This window comes from Haliotis rufescens, unplaced genomic scaffold (assembly GCF_023055435.1).
Source record: "Haliotis rufescens isolate VD_foot unplaced genomic scaffold, xgHalRufe1.0.p SCAF_1, whole genome shotgun sequence".
Classification (NCBI taxonomy): domain Eukaryota; kingdom Metazoa; phylum Mollusca; class Gastropoda; order Lepetellida; family Haliotidae; genus Haliotis; species Haliotis rufescens.
This window is the reverse complement of record NW_025963779.1, coordinates 22,442,475-22,461,245: the sequence shown is the minus strand read 5'-3', so window position 1 is coordinate 22,461,245 and position 18,771 is coordinate 22,442,475. Positions and strand designations below refer to the sequence as shown.

At 37.2% G+C, this 18,771-nt stretch overlaps 2 protein-coding genes across 5 annotated transcripts in view; one reads left to right on the top strand and one right to left on the bottom strand.

Annotated features, from left to right (window-relative positions):
- LOC124131710 (coiled-coil domain-containing protein 73-like) overlaps positions 1-18,771 on the top strand; it is a 156,654-nt gene that overhangs the window by 101,218 nt on the left and 36,665 nt on the right. The gene's annotated exons all lie outside the window — the stretch shown is intronic.
- On the bottom strand, positions 7,863-14,686 carry LOC125378223. 3 transcript variants are annotated; one of them, XM_048393349.1, is made up of 2 exons: positions 14,247-14,686; positions 7,863-9,731 (listed from the first exon to the last, which is right to left on the bottom strand). In XM_048393349.1, the coding sequence occupies exon 2, from the start codon at positions 9,601-9,603 to the stop codon at positions 8,608-8,610; it is 996 nt and encodes a 331-aa protein (XP_048249306.1). In that variant the 5' UTR covers positions 9,604-9,731; positions 14,247-14,686; the 3' UTR covers positions 7,863-8,607. The 3 variants fall into 3 exon arrangements, with proteins under 3 accessions (XP_048249306.1, XP_048249310.1, XP_048249309.1); XM_048393353.1 differs by lacking the exon at positions 14,247-14,686 and adding an exon at positions 12,800-13,150; XM_048393352.1 differs by lacking the exon at positions 14,247-14,686 and adding an exon at positions 11,232-11,586.

Genomic DNA, 18,771 nt, shown 5'->3' with positions numbered 1-18,771 from the left:
AGCAAAATTTGTAGCAGACGACTCAAACGAACTTACTTCCCATTACCCAATGCATTTCGATAAACATAGGTTCATTGCAACTCAACGATACTTGTTCGAGATATGCTAGTTACCTATGGTGTGTTCCGACTGATTTCATAGTGGGACACGTAAGCGGGCTATTTGGAAAATAATTGCCCGGGCATAACCAATCAGAAGCTAGTATTTTAATGTAAGGTGAGATAAGAACCTTTATTGTTATAAGTTATTTTATTTATTCACAATGAGAGTAAAAAAAATCGTTGTTGAATACTTGTTTAAGCAATCTTCGTCAAATTCCTGGAACATATTTAAAAGTGCGATAGAATAAAAAGCTTTTGGGAATGCTTGTAGAGAAAATGGAACCACAAGATTAGGACATGTTCTATATGAAATAACATACAATGTTGTGTTCTGACTTCTACCTGTGTTGTTTCAGGTGTACAATTGATGTGCCTTTACATGTGTTTGTGATGGGTGCCACCGGTGGGGAAGTGTAAGCTCACCTTTTTGCAAACACCTGATATCATTACTTTTCGAGAGTGATTTATGGACACATGTTCATGATAAAGTCGGATTTGTACAATGCCCTCTGCTTTTATGTCTTATGATTATTGAAATAATTTTGTCATGTTTATTTACTGTGAGTTATCCTGCTTTCTGGGAGAATTTGTTGGGACTCTTTGCCTGTCACTCTGCATCATCTGGAAATGTGTTGGGAGATTGATTACTTTGTCACTATTATGGCGCTGTTGAGTATGTGGCATTGTTTTCACTACTTCTTCCATATTGCTTGCCGTAAAAGGCGAATATGCTTGTCGTAAAAGGCGACTGACGGGATCGGATGGTCAGGCTCGCTGACTTGGTTGATGCATGTCATCGATCCCAATTGCATGGATCGATGCTCATGACAAAATCACTGGATTGTCTGGTCCACACTCGATTATTTACAGACCGCCGACATATATCTGGAATATTGCTGAGTGCACCGTTAAACAACCAACCAACCAACTTCTTTCATATAGGTAAAGAATTCCATTTCAGTGCTATTTTGCCTTTTATGCATAATGTAATCTATTGTGGCGTGATAGTCGAGACTGGTTATTCTCTGGGGTTGTTAGTTTAAACATATTTTATTCATATTAACTTTAAGGGATTGGTAAACAGGCCAAACAGGCTTATGTAAATACCGCTCCCTGTTACATAATTACATTTCATACCCATAAGGTTAGAAATAACCAAGTTCATAAAAATCGTATGTGTAAAAAATCGTACCGGTGTATTGCTTATGTCCCATATATGGCATTGTTGACATCCTTCAAATCTTATTTTAATGTAAGGTCGGAAGGACATCACATGAGAAACAACGTCACAAACGTCATTTGACAATTGTGGTTTTCGTGATCAGTGCATTTTTCTAAATAGGAGCTCAAAAGAATTAAGAAATAATGGGAAATAAAGAAATTATTATACTTGCATGTGTGTCATACTAATTTGACACAAAATTTTGTATGAATTCATGTATTACCCCCGCTCTCGCTTGGGAAATACAAGCATTCTAACACCCGTTTTGTAAAATCAGTATGACACACATGCTCATATAATAATTTCTATTTGTGTTGACACATCTGGCGTTGTCGTTACACATTTTCTGCATGAGCTGCTACTACAGCGCATATATGAACATGACTTGACTGTGTGTGCTGATGTACTGCTAAATATTCCATTATACATTATCAGTGGTTTGTAGCTTGAATAGCTTAAATATTTCAAATTAAACACATCACATCAGTGTCTGGTAAACTGTTAGAATGATGAAGCTATAACATTAGGGAAAAAACAGCTATTTGAAACTAATTATGTTTGTATTATGCAAACTGTTTTCCATTGAGCGTAATTGCATCTTGTTTTTCTAGTGTTTTCTTGCACAGGTAAGCTGTCATATTTTGACTTGCTTCCAAGCTTGTCTGCGTTTAGACCACTCAATATAGAGAATGACTATTAAGGATGATGTGTGCTTGTAAATTATGTATAGATCTATCTAATCAGGCGATTCTTGTCTAGGTCAACTTGTTCCTCAAGCATGGTCTGTTGAAAACTCTGTCAAAAATGTGACAGAATAAACCCTCAATTTATCTTGTCAATATGATTAAAATATAGACTTTTCATTCATGTTTTTTGTAGCTATAGCAGTCTGAGAAATTAAATGGAAACATTGTTGGAAAGGTATTCTTTTCATAATTTTATCTTTTTATTCAACATTCGGATGGATGTTTAGACAGTATTATAATGTGGCATGATCTAGCACATGATTTGACTTTCTTCAATTATGATAACATCCAGATACTAGAAGAAGAACTTCTTGCTTGAATGAAGTTCAATTACTTGAGCCAGAACCATTTCCCAGACCCTTATCTTAGCCAGAATATCTTGAATTTGACCTAAGTCCTGATTCACTATATGTGTTACTGGGGCGTCTTCACACGAGGCTGACCCCTTACGTTTCCATATTCATGCCAGGTGCTGTCGGTGAGCCGACAGTTAACTCAGTTCACTGATATGTGTTCATAAATAAACCTACTGGTATATTGACAATTGTTAACTTAGAAATTTTATTACTTAACATTTAAGTTCACTCAGAATGTTAATTGTTACGAGGGCAAATGTGATTGTTTCACTGAATTGTACTCAAATATGTGTAGAGCTGAATGGCTGGACACAAAATTCTTCACTAGCAAAATCTCCGAATCTCTCTACTTTTGACCAATTGTTGGCTTGGTGTGAACGAGCCGTTACTGACAGCGCAGAACACGTTCTATCCATGACTGTAGAGGTTCTGAATAGATAAGGAAAGTTGTTGGACACATGCTGGAAAAACCTGTATAAAACAACAAAATATTATGGTTACTTTCATAAAATACATGGTGAGAATGATTTATTTTTGCAGATTAAGAAGAATTGTTGAATTTGGTTACTGTTGTCAATATTATTCACAAAATCTTTGGTTAGCAATACTGACTTTTGTTGGCTGTCTTTGTTTACATTTCAAACTGTTGACAACATAGCCAGGTGAGCTACAGTGCTTTGGCACTATTTGCATACTTAATAACGTTTGATATGCGGAAAGAAACTAAACCGTTTTTGATTTGCTAGCGAGGCATCCATATCATTTTGAATCACTTGCAAGGACAATTAGAGTGTCCATGAAAAGCCACATACAAAGCTTAACAACAATGACAGTCAGAAAGTAGGAGAGCTACAGACTGTGTAGAAGTTTCCAGTTGAACTCCGATCTCTCCATGCAACCAGCTTTTATTGCCTTCTAAGCAATGTATATGAACAGTGTAGGATTAATGCAACTATTCAGTTGGGTATTTTATGTGCACAGCAAATGAGATCAGTCCTCACATGCCGTGTTTATGTTGTGTTGAAAGGGTATCATGCTATGTGAATCTATGTTAGTGGTTATGTGGCTCGGTGTTAACTGTGACATGGTCCATCTAGCAGTTTGTCTTGTCTTGTTTACATAATACAGATCGTCTATGCATAGATCTTCTGACAATCTTACACTGACAAGAAGATAGCCCTAGATTCACAGTCCCTTGACTTTATCTTCAGCACTCCGTCCTACAATTAACCTCAGGTTTATGCTTGGATAGAGCCATGTTCATTTTCACAATACCACATTATCAGGTACCCAGGAACAGACTTAACCTGTTCAACTGATCCAGTAAGTCATGTGTTGTCAGTTAGACATATCTCTAAACACAAAGTCAGCTTGAGAAGTCTTAACACAGTGCTGAAGAACTTATGTTATACTAGGTCGACAATTAGGCTGCAACAAATTAAAAATTTGTTCAGCTATATTTGTTGAATAATTTGATTTTTAAATAACATTAGGCTCCTGCTGAAGAAAATATTTACGTATTATGTATGCCCTTTTTATTACTTACACGTGAAGAGATCACCCGTTTGTTAATATAATACATGTTTATTAAATAACATCACATGCGGACCGGACTATTTGTTACATCAGCTGGTCGTTGGTAGCACTGTGTTATTGTGCTCTGCAACATCTGCTCTACTCCTAGACAGATAATCGCCCGGCAGACACTACTATCTTTCACAAAACACCAGAGATGCATAGACACACTATGCATGCATCTCAAAAATGTATTATTGACATATTTTTCTTGAATATGTCAAGTCCGTGAGTTTTTGCACAATTTGCCCATCACCGGACTCGCGAACAAATATGTTGGAAATAGAGATAGTATACTGAGTATCACTTTGCATTGTAGTAGAGCAAGTATCGTGGAATTATGAGTGTCAGTGAGATGGGTTCAACGCAGTTTTTAACATTATTTCAGTTATATCACAGCGTGTCAGTTTAATGTGGGAAGAAGTGATGCAGGTCTCAGACGTTTACCACTTTGGTGAAACCCTAGAGCATGGGTATGGTGCTGACAAACCTAGAAACATAATTGGGGCGAACCAGGATTCGAACCCACAATCATTGGTTTCTGGCATGCCCAAGGGATGCAACTCTGCACTGTGCCTTAAGTGACTGGGCCACATGTGCCCCCCTGTGGAACTATGAGTTCAGAGCATCACTTACTCTTGCGGATTGTATTTGGGAAGTTAATTATAGGATTGTAACAATACAGTGATATGAATAGGCAATCTTTTTATTCCAAAGTGGTCTGCGACAACTAGTGGCATTTCGTGACGGTGCCAAGTTGTCGCTTCTGGTCTGGTTCTCGGATCAATGTGGTCTGTGACAACTAGTGGCATTTAGTGACGGTGCCAAGCTGAAATGTTATTCTGCTGCAACTTCATTCAAAAACGGTTCTTGACTACTGAATATTTTTAACTAACATTTATTTTGTTGTGATTGTAAGTTTAGATTATCAACATTTGTTGAGTCTTCAACTAAAACACAAAATGACACAATGGAAGAAAGAGGAAAAACGCCATGAAAAACAGTATATTGCCATAGCATTTCCACGTCAGAAAACAACAAGGCATTGTGTCAATCTGGGGTAACATGAAATAATGCATACTCATTTTATTTATCAGCCGTTGTGTTATTTCCCACTACAAGTCCTTAACTATTGTAGCATTCAAATCTAAAGCAATTAGTTTTCATACTACCATGTAATAGAATACGCCTACATTTGCAGAACACGGACATCTTTGACAGGCCTAGATCATGTATGCTTATTATACACCTGTGTTCTTATAATTGAAGAAGAAATATCGTTAAGACTGAATTTTAAATGTTACTTCAATTAGACAATACCTCTTACATCTAATTTCATTTTTTTAGTCTGTTAATATTTTTTAGGAATATACCAAAAGAAAATATATCTACCATGCATCTATAAACCACTCAGTTACTCAGTTGAAATATACATACCAGTCATCACTTTGAACAAACAGATTTACCTGTACTATTATGCCCCTCGTAAAATGTGTCTCATCATTTAGTGCTTTGAGTCATCACAGGTGTTAATATATTGCACAATTTCTTACAAAATACTGATACTCATGCTCATAAAATAGCAGTAAGTTACAGAGATTTGTCCCAACAAACAACAAATACTGACTACCCCCACAAGATGAGTATGATATATACATTGTTGTAAATGATAGCTGTATCTTCTTGTTTTGGTAGCATATGTTTACAAGTTATATCCCTTACAACCCATGCATTTACCATGCTATCGCTATGTATCACGATTTACATTCAGCAGTACTTAAGACATCTGTAGTATTGTCTATTTATTAGATGCAGCAAATATGATTTTGATTTGTTCATAATCAAATATTTTGATCATGGCATAAATGCAAATTTAACTCCACAACCAGTCTGTGTAGATATATCTAAATGCATTTATTTATGTTATTTGTTTTTACATATAACAGATTATTCTTATATGTAATGACGGATAAAAAGTCACGCATGTGTAATCTAATACTAATACACATGCACAAGTATACAAAGATATTTGGGCTTGGAGTCCAAATTTACTACCCGGGTACTCACACCCTCTATTACCCGCTGTTGGTTTCAAAATATAGGTACAAAATGTCCGATTGAGAATAGTTTGACAATAGCCTGAGCAAAATGTATTTAGATACACATATAAAATGTCCTGGTCATGTATATACACTGAATTTGACTGAAGTTTTATCTTTATTCAAACATATATGAGTCAGAAGGAATGCGATCATAGTCACAAAGAAATGTGAACATTAGTGATTTGTGTAACCATGTAGTTATAGTAAATTTTTGTCATGAAACAATATATCAATAACTAACCAAGGGTCCGGGTAGTCCTCTGGGTACCCGGGTCCTACTCAATACCCACCCGGCCCGAGTACCTGAGGTACACGTCCCAGCCCTAACAGATATCAAATAAAATTATTATATTGTGCTATGCAGATATCTAATGATGAAAAGAGAAGAAAGAATGGCATTCTTTATTTGCTTGTGTGGGAATTTGAAACATCAGTTTGGAATAAGGAATACATACAAAGCAAGGTCTAATTTAGAAAGAGCTGTTACAATCAGCTGATGGTGTAGACACTGTGTAATGTTAATACAATCAGCATTATAGTGATTGAAAATTAGTATGAATATGTTGTTTTCCATTTACAATATGAAAAGTTGTAGTTGGTATCTGCATCCTTGAATATGTATTTAAACTAATATATAGGCTCCTCTGTGTCTCAAAAAAAATTATTTAGAATTTCAAAAAATGCCATAATTATATCTATCTTTTATTTATCATAATTGAAATGTATGTAATCATGGTAGTCCTGGGCAACAGCCACAATACATCTATGTAAAAAATGTGTACACCTTGGATTTAAGTGATTTCCAATTCGGTTTTTTGAACATTGTATTATGATATTTAGTTGATGACATAAAATGTCTATGCCTTTTTTTCACAATTTGTTGAAATATTCTCCTCACTCTCCTCTCTCAGTTGTATACCTGATAAATACATCTGTTGCTGTCAAAATTCACAAAATCTACTGAAAAACTTTACATTACATAAGACCTTTACATTTTGTGTACCACATCGCCTACCCGCTGTACTGAAATGCATATATATTGCCTCATTGGTTATACAACATAGATATGCATACATATACAATGAAAAAAAATGGACTTAATTTTTAAAAGCGTGATATTCAAACATCAAGGGCATCATTTTATGTACCGATTGCAAAATGTCAACAAAGTCAGGGACCTGGAATGAACGATCAGCTGATCGCATCGCCTCGCTTTGAATGGCTATCAAGTGGCTTACTATTACAATTTAAGCAGTCGTGGTCATCCCTGATGTATCATTGAATCATGGAACATATGTTTGTAGATCATCGTTTAGGTGAAAAGATTACTGTCCATACACCTGCGTGAACATTGCTGATTGAGGTGAAGCCTATACTGGTTAACTGTCAATAGGTGTGATAGTACCGTGTACCGCTTGTATCGTGCATACCATATGCACTGTCAGTTAAGTTTTGACCAGACGGGTCCACGCACGGCTTAGTGAAGGGTGACAAAGATCGCCGATTAATGTACTTAAGCTTTGATATTTGACATAAGGAATGTTACAGATTGGTTCTCCATTATCATTGTAAAGATTAGATCTAACATGATCAATGAACTTCAAGTACATTAAAGTGGTGACTACTTGACACTTTTCATGTGATATGCAGTGTCACTTTTTTTCCTGTCATTTTAAGATATATGGAATTCCTAAAAAACTTTCCACAGAATGTCAGGTATATGACCAGCATACACTGACATAGGTACATGAAGACGCATATTGAAATTTCATTTTTATTATCTTTACATCAATACAACATTTGCAATCTTTGTTTCTTAACAGTGAAAACTGAAAACACATTAATCACTGGTATATCTCCTTAAAGCAGAATTTGGTTGCTGCAATGCCTGTGGCATCCAGAAATGTTTATTGAACAGTGGAAGGTTTTCAAAGTGTACCTTTTATGGCTCATCACTCCACAAAAGAAATTCTTGAAATCCCCTTTTTATTCCAGAATGCATACCATATATACTTTATGATCGCTTCCATGTGGTTATATTATGCCTCCATGTTTAAACTCATGGGTACCTTTGGATTTGATTGAGAGGCTATCACATACAAGTGAATGTCATGCCAGTGACCACACAGTATTTATACAGCAGATTATCAGTGTTGATTGGGCATCATGTTATTTTCTTGTGTGTTGAAAACTGAATTTCATGAGCATAAAAGACATCCAAAATAAAACAACCTGAAGAACCAAACGCTTTAGAGTTGTGCCACCGGAAATCTTAGACATGGAATGCATAGTAATTAGCTCATATTTATCATCCTGTTTGTTGTCCTGTGTTCTCTTGAGAAGCTGAGGTGGGTCATTTAAATCACTAGATCACTATGAGCCCATCAACATAATTCTACAGCCCAAATTAAGTTGTGAGATTCTTTATATCAAGAACATTCTCACGGTAATAAGGCATTATCCTCATCCTCATCCTCATCCGGTAAAGGTACAGCAGATCTTTCTCTAGACATGGAATCCATAAGAACATCCTGGTGAGTCCAGGACCTTCTTACAACATGCCCACTTATATACAACCCTGCAGAGTCTACCAGAGTCATCGTACTGTTCCTTGATCTCACGACCCTTCTTGTGAAAGCGACATGCCAACTTGGTGTTCTCATTCGGCTTAAACAGTTTCTGACATCTCAGACACTGACTAATACCAGCTCGAGGACTCCCTCGAAGTGCATCCTTTCCTTTCTGATTGGACCTTTGTGTCCATGATGCAATCTCATCATTCGGATTAGGATATGTCAGTTGTTCCCCTTCAACATATACCCTCTCCCCTCCTTGTTTCTCAATCTGCTGATTAGGAAATTTCTTGGAAGTTTCTATATCATCAAGATGAAAATGTGAGGAAGTCTGTTCATTATAATTTTTCACAATTTTCCTGTATTTGTGAACTTTATGTTTGTATGAATTCAGCTCAGTCTGAAGCCAACGGATTTGGTTGCTCTGAGATGTAATGGTGGCTAAATGTTCAGTCTTTTCCTTCTTCAGAGAGCTTATGGTGCTTTTAAGTTTTAGATCAACCACAGATGGCTGTGGATCTCTTGGTGTCTCCGTCTTGGATTCTTGGAGTTTGTGAATATAGTCTTGGAGACATTTTACAAGATCCTTTGAACTGCCCCAGCTATTATAGTCATCCTCTACATCATTGTGAGGTACCACCCCAACCTCATCAGCAAGAGCTTGTAATTCTGACTGTGCTGACAGAATCACTTTGTGCTGCTTGTCAATCTCCTGCATTGAACTCTGGAGCTTCTCCTTCCAGTGATTCCTCTCAGCTTGGAGAACTTTCTTCAAGGTCACCTCAAGGTCATCTATATCTTCCTCGTATATGGATGATGCCTGGATGCCATTGTCGTGTGATTGTTTGCTGCTTAACAATGCCTGGACTCGTCGTTGGATATCGTCATCAATGATATCAGGATTATTTTCTTTCAGAGAACTGGCCATTGTTTTTCCTTTTAAGTTTATTAGATCAAATGGAATGTGCAAAGATGTATTTATTGTAGTTTCATTCTCGTGATATTAAGTTGATGCTCTGTTCCTCACTTGGCTTTATGTGTCATGTCAGTTGAAACCTGTAAAATCAAGTAGAGAATAAATTAGTTCATTGAGTACTCTACCATGATTATAGAAAATACTCAGTTCTGCATACTCAATTCTGATTGATCTTTTGGAGGTTTAAAGCACATCATGTTGAAACAACTGATTTGATGACTGTATCACTGGAAGCTTTCTCAAATCAGGTAGCCTTGTGGCTTAAGTGTTTTTTACTTATGCCAAAGGCTCAGTTTTCACGACCAACATGGGTAATGTGGATCCCCAATTCTGGTATCCCCACTGCGATATTAATGGAATATTGCTGCAAAAGGCATAAAACCATACTCTCTTTTGCAATCATTGTAGGGCTTTTGAAGTCATGATATGTACAACTGACAACAAGTTACAAAATGCAGACTGCGGCTACTACAATCTTCAAGCGTGTGTGGCAATACATTTTGGCCAGAACACCAGATAGAAATGAACTAGAAGATATCTTAAATGTTAAGGACTACAGAGAGCTTGAAAGTTGGTGCTTTGCTAAGGCCACAGAGTTCACATCTAATTTTGTCATGAGTAGAATGGAGTTAAGCATAATGTGCTTGAGGACGGAGCAGTGTTACTTGCAGATTTGATGGCACAAGATTTATCACTGAAACCTCATGTTGTGCTTTCAGTTTAGCACTTTTCAATCGACAGGTAAAATAGGACTACGTTGAAAATAACATCTAATGCAAAGGAACATTCATGATCAATAATGTAAGAAGTCAGCAACAAAAGAATATAGAATCTTTACATGTACTCAAGGGCAAAACTAATTTTTATCTGCGGTAACAATTTCGAAATTTTATATTCAAATTCTGCTGTGCAATTTTTGTAATCTTCATTTAACTGTTTATGAAATTTTATGAAACGGTATAAGGATCTCTACTGAAACATCCCCCTCACAGAACATAAAAAAGTTGTTATCCATAAATTGTGTCTACTATGCCACAAGTGGTTTGTTGTGTTCAGTGATGCATGGTCAGCCTATAAGATGTGTAGTCCACATCATCATAATTATGATTGATTTTTTTATTTCTTTGAAAGGCATTTAGAAGTTGGAGTACTAAGTAAGGATAAGATATATGGATGAACGACTTCTTTATTACAATAAGGAGCGACGTTTCGGTGTAGGTTCTAACACTTGCTTGATAACAGTGTTAGAACCTACACCAAAACGGCGCTACTAATTGTAATACAGAAGTTGTTCATGCAGATGTTTTTATTTTTCAATTATACAGTTATAAGATGACAGCATATATTGCATTTATATATCCATTAATAACTTAAGAAACTGCACAATTTCAATTCATATATGTATCTATTTGAAAAGAATATAGAACAAAATGTTTAAATAGAATGACAACAAGCAGTTTAAAAGATTTTGAAAGTGGTATAGTAAAGATTCCAAATAAATTGAAAGCCTTATTACAAAACATATTACATGACAATCAGAACAAATTTTGAACAGACAGAAAATGATTATACCAACATACAGCATTGGGAGACTTCAGTTGTGCACAGCTAGAACGTAACCCACCCGGTACTCTCCACATATTGTTTCTCCAGTGTTGAGCTTGTCAACAAGTGAATACCTCCCTTGATGGATCCCCTCACAAGAATGTCCCGAAATGAATACCCCAGTGTTGATCTATTTCAAAGGCGTGACAGGGAACTGAGCCATCAATATTCAATGCTGTAGGCTTTCAACCATCAACATTGCTGATCAATATGTTTGTGTTGTTTTACATGGGGCAGGGAGGGGCTTTTAAACACTGAAAGTAACAGTTGAGATGTCTATAATTTGGTATATGCAAGGTATATCCTTATATTTTGTTTATTATTTCCTAAGAAATTTAAATAGATAATTGTTTGTAGAGGCTGTGGCATAGGCAGCATATTCCTGGATGGGTACAGAGCTCCACCTTGATATTTCAGCTGTCTGAATATAGCAGCAAGATAGACATATGAAGTTTTCATTTCAATCTCTTTAACATAATGCTTGTTATTTTGATCATGTGATGAGTCAGTAATGATCATTCATTACTATTAGGCAATCCCAATGATGGATTATAATTATATCATAGACTTTAATCTCCTATTTGTCGGCAGCCTAGTGGTAGAGTGTCCGCCTGGAGAGCGGAAGGTCTGGGGTTTGATCCCCGGACGCTTCATACTAAAAGATGGTACTTGTTGTTACACTGTCTGGCGCTTGGCATTAAGGGTCTAAAACAAGGACTGGTCAGCTCGGAGTCAGTATACTGTGTCTGAGTGGGGTATTCATGTTATACTGTGGCATGGTATCCTAGTGGGCTAGCACTATAAATCGGCATTAGTCTTGACTTGTACAAGCAGACACACACACACACACACACACACACACACACACACACACACACACACACACACACACACACGTGCATGCACGTCGCTATATAAGTGCAATAATCTTGGACGCGACGTTAAACCAAATTTCATCTCACCTCACCTCACCTTTTCGTCATGATTTGAAATTTAATGTGTAATAATAATTTACTTACACATGCCTGATCTCAGGAAATCATCATCAATTAATCAGTTGTGGATTATGCCAACCATGATTAGACAACTTTTCACACATACAGATAGAGTGAGTGAGTTGGGTTTAACGCCGCTTTTAACAGTATTACAGTTATATCACGACGTGTCAACTTAATGTGGGAGGAAAGCCCGAAGTGATGCAGGTCTCAGACTTGTACCACTTCAGTGAAACCCACGAGCACGGGTACGGTGCTGTCAAACCTAGAAACATAATCGGGGTGAACCGGGATTCGAACCCACAACCATAGGTTTCTGGCGTGGTCAAGGGACGCAACTCTGCACAGCAACTCTGCACAGCAAATCGCAGCGCGTTAGACAACTGAGCCACCCGTGCCCCCACAAGCAGATAGATCATGTACACAATTCTGTATACAAATGATATATATATATGTACATCTGTAGAAACTTATATTTATTTAACATGTTGAACAAAAGGCATGGTTTCATTTCTGTTTTAAAAAATCATGAACAAAAGACCACCTACCTTGTATATAGAGAGCTGCCAAAGAAATAGCTGAGCCGTCCCAGGCTCAATCATTCAACATGTTCTTTACTCTTGACAAGATAATCTTGAGTGTACATGGAGCAGAAAGTTGTGTGTATTGGCTTGGCCTATGACAACGACCTGAGACTACCCCATACATAGTGGGTAACATGGAGATAAGAGGGGAACTCTCTAGTTGACAGATTAGCTACATACCCACTCTAACAGGATGAAAGCTGAAGCAGTTTAGTCGTTTCTAAATCTAATCTCAGTAGGGCATCGTGTTTATCTGCTTGTTTTGTGTGATAAGATGTACTGTATATATTGCCTGTCTTTGTTTTGTTGATACTGGTTATATTGTTTCATGACTGATGTTAGACTATGCTAAGTCTCTGAAAATATATAGTTTTGATAGAAACAGTCAATTACATTTAAATTAAAAAGGAATGGGAGATTCCTGAACCTGGGGAAAATGTAGACTTGCTTTATTACAATAGCATTACAGTAAGGACTTGGTGGAAGGGGCAATACTATTGTTCAGGGACTGTGAGACAGACTAGACTGGTGTATGTAATGTGTTGTTCATCACTGAAAGTGTTCAACTTAACGTTAGTGTTGTGGAGCATGCAACTCTATATTTGCCTTAGCACAGATTTACAGGGTCATGGACATGCATTTTTACATTTTGCTTCATTGTTTAAAGACATCATCCATTCTGTTTCAACATTTGTGGGGTATGCATATTAGTCTCTATGGTAGCAGGTTGCTGTTGTCTGTTGGGTATATTATCATTTAGACATAATATCCATAGAGCACCATCAATAATAAATTTCCTTGTTAAAACTTTACTTTTGAATATTACCATCTAGGCCCTGCTGAATGATTTGTGTATATTTGAAGAGGCTGTGATTCCACAAAGTTGGTTCAAGATACACTCCAATCAGTGTGACATACAGTGGTAGAAATTGGCACTAGTCCTGTAGTCCTTGCCAAACTGCCCAATAGTTAAGGTATCATAAGGACTAGTAGAAATTTGCCATTTTTAAGTGTTTTGCTATATGTTATCATTATAAGGACTTGTGGACTAAATATGTTAGTTTCTACCCCTGACATATATTAACTTCCTGTAAGTCAATGACTAATAAACACCATACTCACTTAGGATACTACTTAGGTAAGTTTGTTCACACCTCTTGGGAACATGCATGTGTTAAGTCATAGGTAATTAGAAAAGTTCATAATCTGTAAGAAGAGAATAACTTTTCACTCTAAACTCAGATAAAAACCCAAGGACATATATTCGCTGTACAGTTTGACAAATGGGAAATATTGCTTAGTAATGTCAGGCTGGTGTTGAATACCTTTTCCTCTGCTGTCAGTTGTGGCTAAATGTTCTGAATCTCCGATGTTCAAGCCAACACATTGCCCGTTCTGCCTATTGTCTTACCTTAGCTACAGATATTCATCTGGATATCCGAGTTCATCCCACGAATGTCCCATCAAGATTGCCACTCCAAGGAGCCATGTTATAAAACTGTGTCTGTTGTCAATAACATTGTCGGTACTCAGATTAACATGGCATTCATAACACCCACTGCCTAAACCATTTATAAAGGCTTCCGTCAGACCCATTCAGATCTGGCTGTTTTCTATGGCTTCTGCCTCTAAAGCTCCATGTTACTTAGCCCCCTTGCTTTGTGCACTAAGACCACTTGATAATTGGATTACTGGACAGTTTTACATTCACCATGACTATATCTGATAAGTCATAAAATTTATATTATGACTTTTCAAGGTACTTGGTCAAATTGACTCTTTTGGCAGAGTTCAAGTCATGTCAAATCAGTGTTTAATATTTAGTTATATTATTTAGGAAAGTAACGTCAAATCAACCCTGACAACATTTATTGTTTATTTTTCCTCCTGACTCTTGACATCTTCACAAAGAAAAGCCATACACAATAATAAACAAAAGCAACAAAACCCTTTCCATATTCTTAAGAAATCTCTGCCAAAAGTAGAGTCCATTATATTGTGACAATATCATGAGAATGTGTTTATGAATCACTAGCAGATAGTGATGATACCAGGTGTTCGCTAAAAGGTGAGCGCATCCTTCCCCTATGGTGCCACCCATCACAGACTCATTCAAAGGCAAGTCATTTGTTCACCTTAAAAAACACGGGAACATTAGGTTACAAGCCACAATAGGAAATAACAGTGGACATTATTTTTTGTCAGTGATGCATCAAATTTGTCTTCCACAATAGTTTTTGAAAGCTTTACTGAGGCTTTGAATGTTGTAACCTTGATCAAGCAGCTTCTGAGCATAGTTGTATGACGCTCTTTGAAATCTTGGTAGAAAGAGCATGCTCGATTGTACCTCAAAAGTTGTGAACACCAAAGTCTGGAGCTGCAGGAATATTGCTCGACAAAAAAGGAAAGTTGACTATTGAACAGTTGCAGACATCCCTCTTGTGGAGAGTGTTTTGTCACGCTGATTTTGTATGCATAGATCTATAAAACAGATGAGGCGGTCTCATTGGAGTCCTTTATTTCTAGTTCAGGTGGGTAAATCTGTGGAAGTGATTTGGATATTTGGTCTTTGAATGATACCAGATCATCAACACACCTGAAGCTAAAGTTTAACTTTCTGACCAAATTTCCTTTGTTTTGAATTTGCCAATTCGAGCAGAAATTTCAATTCATGTGAACAGTGAAACACATCAGTAAGAAGGGGAGCACAATTGGTGCCCAAATCTACTTCTTGCCTAAATGTCTTACCCCACGTATATAGATGATATCAATGAGGAAGTCCAGCATTTCACATACCCCAGTAGTTTTCTCAGTAAACTTCAGATGGCATTTGCTTTCATTTTTGAGTGAGTGAATTAGGGTTTAACGCTGCTTTTAGCAGTATTCCAGTTATACCACGGCGTATCAGCTTAATGTGGGAGGAAATCCCAAAGTGATGCAGGTATCAGACGTTTACAACTTCAATGAAACCCACGAGCACGCGTATGGTGCTGACAAACCTAGAAACATAATCGGGGCGAACCAGGATTCGAACCCACAATTATAGGTTTCTGGCGTGCCCAAGGGACACAACTCAGCACAGAAAATCGTGGCGCCTTAGACGACTGGGCCACTCGTACCCCCATTCATTTTTGACCTGAACCTCTGAAGATTGATATGTAACTGTATCTACGGTCACCAGGTTTTACCTTCAGCTATTTAATTAAAAAAATTCAAGAAATTAAATTGGTCAGGCCTAATGACATCAAATTTTGTGATATATTGAAGTGTGGAATTCAAGAGTAAAGTTTTTCTGGAAATTAAAAGCACTGAAAAAGTAGTTTCCGAAAAAACCCTCTCAACTTTGACATGCGAGGATCAAGGAATATTGACACCAAGGGGACTTCAACTGTGTCAGTATGAACATGTGAAACAGAGAAATAACACTTCACCATGGTGTTGACCTCTTATGGCCGATGGGACCAAGCTGACACTGATGCTGATATTCAAGCGGAAGCTGAAGGCGAAAGACAATTCCCCAGTGGCGTGTACGTCACAGTACAAGAAAAGGGGTGGATGGACGAGTCTCTAGTACACAAGTGGATTGACAATGTCCGGATGAAGAGACCTGGGAGTGCTGGGGGCTGCAAGTCCCTGCTTGTGTGGTATGTGTTCTGAGCTCATTTGTGCGAAGCTATAAAGAAGAAGTTGGCGGACAGTAAAATACAGCAGGCAGTGATCCCCAGAGGCTGCACATCCCTGGTGCAGCCACTTCATGTTTGTCTCAATTAACCATTCAAGGCCAACGTGAGGAGGGAGTGGAACACATGGATGGTGAATAGTGATCACACCTACCCCAAAACCAACCAACAAACAAAACAAAGGAAGGAAGGCACCGCAATTAGTTGTTGCTGAATGGGTGAAGGCATCTGACATGACTTCTGCCTTGCTGCCCCTGTATGGTATTTACAGCAACAGAGTTGGACACAGCCACTCGTCTCTTTGTCCGAAACAAGTGAAAATTGAGAGATACTTGTTTTCTCCAAATCTCTGAAGTATATATTTTACCCTCATTTCCAGTGTAACGTGTTAAGAGTATATATATACATATATATATTCTTGTATTTCAGGTTTCTTTTTTATTTGTTTAGGAACCATCACAACTTATAAATGCATCTGACAATACTGTAGCATATCAAGACAACTCATGTGATTACAACTGATAAGGTTACATGAAAAAGAAGTGTGCTTGTTGTGGATATCGATCCATTCCACTGGTCCTGAGTGTCATTGCTGAAGGGGAACTGAAAGGATTTTACTAGGGCTTCAATAAACCAGATATTAGGGTTGGGAATTGGACCAAAAAGTGTATTGCGATATATTGCAATATTTCAAAAACATATTGCAATATTATTGAAATATATTGGGAAATAATTTCTACCAAGAGAAAAGCTTTTTTTCATATCCCTTTGACAAATATTAATATGAAAGCTGCAATGTTAACAATTTGGTCAAAATTATGAACCAATTTTAATAAATTGTTCTATTATTTTTATCTACAATCAAATACAGAGTATGAAGCATTTGTTTTGTCTTTGTTTTGATTTAATAAGGTAAGACTATACATCATGGCATATACATGTCAGTCACAGTTTGAATAATGAGGGAAAAACCGATACGCCAAAAACTTATTGCGATACATATCGTGATGAATTTGTATTGCAATATACCGGTATACCGATAAAACCGCACATCCCTACCAGATATGTTCTATATTTGTTTCCCACGTCATCAATAGATCACTCTTTTTGACTTCTTTTCTAAAAAAAGCTTTGACAGGTTTTCAGACAAGTTTTCTTTTCACTGTTGCCTTAAATATGTTTTATATTGTCAGGATATTTAAAACCTTTTTATGACAGTCATATGAAAGTTTGATCTGAAGCCTCTGGCTTGGAAAAGTGGTTTTCTCATGCCTTACTTAATTGATATGAAATATTTGTCCTTGCTTGTCCTTGTGAAATCAAATGAACTAATGTCAATACAAAGAAAACTTTAAATTAAGATTATTGGATGAACCAACTGGCCTTGTGTGCCTTTTTCATTGAAAGCTGTACGTTGTTCTTGATGCTCACTAACCAGTATGACACTTCATGTAATACTTCAGAACTTCAAGCTCAGCCGTCTTCAGCAGCCCATTCTTGCCGTAAAAGGCAACAATGCTTGTCTTAAGAGGCGACTAACAGGATTGGGTGGTCAGGCTCACTGACTTGGTTGATGCATGTCATTGTATCCCAATTGTGTGGATCAATGCTCATGATGTCAATCACTGGATTGACTTTTCTGGTCCAGACTCAATTATTTACAGACCGGACTCAATTATTTAGAGCCGCCTTCATATAGACGGAATATTAGTGTAATGTAAAGCAACAAACAAACAAACAAACAAACTCCAAGCTAATTATGCATCCTCTTGACTAGTGTATGTCCTAAGAATATCCTGCTTGTGTGTCATCATACCCCTATGGCGTAGATCGTTTTTCATACTGGTCGAAACTAAGTTTAGCTTGCCAACTGTGGCGCCACACAACATTACCTCACCTCACCTCACCTCACCTCACCTCACCTCACCTCACCTCACCCCTCAGAACTGACAATTTTGACAGGATAAAACCAACATTCTGAGTGAAAAATAGGTTGTGTTATGTGATATTCTGGATTGATCTTAAAGCGCTGCAGCAACACTCTGTTGACTCATTTAGTTTTTCCTCTAAGCAACTAAGGTACTGCAATACTTGGCTTTTTCAGTCTTTAGACAACGGGATTGATAAAGGTTGAAGTTACTGTCCCATAACTCAATGATAGGTATTGTCATTAAAAAGAAATGTTTGAAAAAGTCTTTCGTAGGGTTTTATGATAGCCCAAGAACAGAAACACCAACAATAGAAGGAGGATTAGTG

Bases quoted from the DNA above. Each gene is read 5' to 3' on its own strand.
- LOC125378223 (XM_048393349.1), bottom strand. From the start codon at position 9,603: ATGGCCAGTTCTCTGAAAGAAAATAATCCTGATATCATTGATGACGAT.